This window comes from Gracilinanus agilis, chromosome 3, assembly GCF_016433145.1.
Source record: "Gracilinanus agilis isolate LMUSP501 chromosome 3, AgileGrace, whole genome shotgun sequence".
Taxonomy (NCBI): Eukaryota; Metazoa; Chordata; class Mammalia; order Didelphimorphia; family Didelphidae; genus Gracilinanus; species Gracilinanus agilis.
The window spans coordinates 8,105,362-8,108,788 of NC_058132.1; the positions used below are offsets into that span (position 1 = coordinate 8,105,362).

The 3,427-nt window shown below is 61.4% G+C and overlaps 1 protein-coding gene across 1 annotated transcript in view; it reads right to left on the bottom strand.

The window, feature by feature from the left end:
• Nucleotides 1-1,225: 1,225 nt before the first annotated feature.
• The window catches only part of ZNF865 (zinc finger protein 865), a 4,536-nt gene continuing 2,334 nt past the window's right edge, over nt 1,226-3,427 (bottom strand). The window contains exon 3 of the mRNA XM_044668426.1: nt 1,226-3,419. Coding sequence (XP_044524361.1) covers nt 1,689-3,419 — 1,731 coding nt within the window. The 3' untranslated portion in view covers nt 1,226-1,688. The remainder of the gene's footprint in view (nt 3,420-3,427) is intronic.

Sequence of the window (3,427 nt, forward strand, 5' to 3'; positions counted from 1 at the left end):
AAGATTTGGGGACATCAAGCTGAAATCCACCTCTTTGTAGCTTCTAGCCTTTGCTGTTGGCTCTGCCCTCAAAGACCAGGTGGAACAAGTTTTTACTTGACAAGTTGAAAGGAAATTGGAGAACTTCCTGTCCACAATGATAGTTTTAGGGGAAGGGATTGGGGTTCCCAAAGATGAAGCCAATGCCTTGCCTATAGTCATGTAGAAAGCTGCCAATACCTTTCCATTGCACACGCTGCTGATGAGGGGGGTCCTGAGAAGCATCTCTTGAACCCAAAACATAGAATGGGAGGGTCTACCCTCAGATCTTCCCTTCAGGAGCTGCCATCATTGGGGGTGTATGTCAACAAACCATTCAAGGTCAAAATATAATACAAGATAAAGACAAGATAATTTGGGTTAAGGGAAAGCACTAACAAGGAAAGGCAGAGCATACCAGATGTGATGGATGGCCAGCACAAAGGCAGAGATGTGAGAACACAGTGTGAGAGGAACCCACAGCGAGGCTGGAGAGGAAGGAAAAGGATCGACCCTAAAAAGCACAAAGAGAACTGAGCTTTTTCCTGGGGGCAACAGGAAGCCACTCAAACTTCCTGAGCTGGGGACTAGTGCGGATCTGGGCTTCAGGAATACCAAACTGGGAGTCGTGTGGAGACGTAAGAAAGGGTGGCCAACGAAAGAAGTTAATGAATAGTCTAACTGAGGAGAAGGCCTACACTCTAATGGGGTGGGCTAGGCATGAGATTTGGAAAGCACAAAGCTAGGGTCTCATCTCCATTTTCACAGATGAATGAGCCCTCACAGAGTCAAACAGTGAAGGAAGGGCAGAAATGGAATATAAATCAAGGGTCATGAGGAAACACCAAAGTGGCTTTATCTCAAGGCCAAGCAGGGCTAGTGGTGTTTTCCCCATCACTGGCAAGGGAAGAGCTAAGCTTGGCTCACGGTGGTCTCTCCACAGGTTCAGCAGAACCACCACCTCAGGGCCCTACTCTTGGCTCTCTCTTGGAGGCTGTGGGGAAGGCAGCATGGGGCCCAAATTCCCATCACACATTCCCTAGAGGACCTGCCATTATTTTTTCTCCCCTCGAAGTTGGAGTACAGGGAGGAAGCTAATAGAAAAAGGATATCCCAGGTCTGAAAAGAAGACAGGATGTTCTCATGTCAGACCCCAAAGCGCCCTGGGTCTCTTAGGTAGGGGCAAAGGATGGAGTCGTGCCACAAGGATAATATTTATTCCCGACTTTGTCTGTACAAACTGCGTCTCCCCCCCACCCCACACCCTCCCCACACATCCAAACGGCCATCAGCCCCCCCAACCCCACCTCCCCCTCCCCTATTCCAGCCAGATTCCGAGATGGTGGTGGTGATTAGGGTGGGTGGTAATGAGCCTCAATTCCTACAGGGTCGGGCATGGGGGAATAGGATTACAAAGGGGCAGATGGAAAAGGAGTCTGGTGTTAGAGGGGGTCCTAGAGTTCCCAGGATGTGGGGGGAGGGGGCAGGGGAGAGAGAGGTGAAAAATTCAGTCCATCCCTCTTGAAAGGAGTGGCCAGATCCCTTGGAGTGAAGACCCCCTACCAGGCTTAGGGAGAAAGGTGGGGGATTGGCAAGTGGAGACCCCCCCTTCCCACCCCCCAGCCTGTTGGTGACGCTCAGGAGCAGGAGGAAGCAGTCCGTCCTAACACTCAGGATTCCTTGGCCCCGGCGGTGGCGGCCCCCAGCCTCTCGGCCTTGTGGACCAATCGGTGCTTCTTAAGGCCGTACGTATTGGAGAAGCCCTCTCCGCAGGCTGAGCAGCGAAAAGGCCGGCCACCCTGGTGGGCAGCCAGGTGCTTGCGGAAGTAGCCGGGGTCCTTGAAGACCTTGAGGCAGGCCGGGCAGCGCAGCTCGGGCCGCGCGGGCTCGTGGGCCCGCTGGTGCCTCAGCACCGAGCTCAGGTAGAAGAAGGCCTTGCCACAGTGCTCGCAGCGGTAGGCACGCTCCCCTAAGTGCAGCCGCTGGTGTTCCAGCAGGTTGGAGCGGTAGCGGAAGGTCTTGCCGCAGGCGCCGCAGCGCTGGGGCCGGGCCACGGCGTGCAGGCGGCGGTGCTCGGCCAGGCTGGAGGACTGGGCGAAGCGCTTGGCGCACACGGCACACTTGAAGGCACGCTCCCCGGTGTGCACGACGCGGTGCTGCCGCAGGTACCAGGAGCGCAGGAAGCCCCGTCCGCAGACGCCACAGCGGTAGGGCCGCTGCTCGGTGTGGCAGCGCTGGTGCCGCATCAGCAGAGCCGCCTCCCAGAAGCGCTTGCCACACACGGGGCAGCGGAAGCCACGCTTCTGGCGGTGGCTGCGGCGGTGCAAAAGCAGGTCGTAGGCGCCCGCAAAGCTCTGGCCGCACAGGCCGCAGCCCAGTGTCCGGCGCACCAGGTGCACGTACTTGTGGGTCACCAGCCCCAGGAAGTGCTTGAAGCTCTGGCCGCAAGTGGCGCAGCTGAAGCGCTCGGGGCCCCCGGGGCCGGGGCCTGCGCCCGCCCCGGCCCCTGTGCCTGCCTCCTCCCCGGCCGCCAGAGCCGCCACGGCTGCTCCCACTTCTCCTGCAAGCCCGTTGTCTAGGCCGGTGGCCGGGGCATCCGGGCCGGGCCCGTCAGGGGCCGGGGGTGGCAGGAGGCGCTCGGGGGCCGCCTGGTGGACCAGCTTGTGCCACATGAGGTTCTCGATGAAGCCAAAGGCCTTGCCACAGGCGTCACAGCCGTAGGGCTTCTCGGCCATGTGCGCTTCCTTGTGGCTCATGACGTGGAAGAGGTCGGGGAAGTGCTCCCCACAGTCCGAGCAGGCATAGCTGAGGCCTTCAGGAGGGGCAGCCCCTCCAGGGGTGGAGGCTTGGCCAGCCCCGGGCCCAGAGGCCGGGCCGAGCCCGCCAGGGGCCGCCAGGGCGCAAGGCAGCTGGAGCCGGTGCACCTGGCGGTGGCGGGTGAGGCTCTGAGGGTAGCCGAAGACCTTGCCGCAGAGCTCACACTTGTAGGGCCGCTCCCGCGTGTGCACCACGTGGTGCTTGCTCAGGTGGAAGGACTCTCGGAAGCGCTTCCCGCACACGGGGCACTGGTGGGGCTTCTCGCCTGTGTGGATCCTCTCGTGGCGCTTCAGGGTCTCCCGGCGCCCGAAGCCCCTCCCGCATATGCCGCAGCAGAAGGTCTTCCCCGGGGTGGGGGCCCCCGGCCCGATGGCCCCGCCTCCCCCCCCTCCCGCAGGGCCTGCGCCCCCCAGCAGAAGCGGGTGGGCCCCCAGCAGTGGGACGGACACAGCCCCGTAGACCACAGCCGCGGCCGCCGCTGCAGCCGCTTTATCTCCGCTGTCACCGGGCGGCTCGGGCGGCAGCAGGTAGGGCCCGCTGGGAAAGGCGGGCGGCGGGGCCGGGGTCGAGCTGTCCTTGGGGGCCTCGGGGC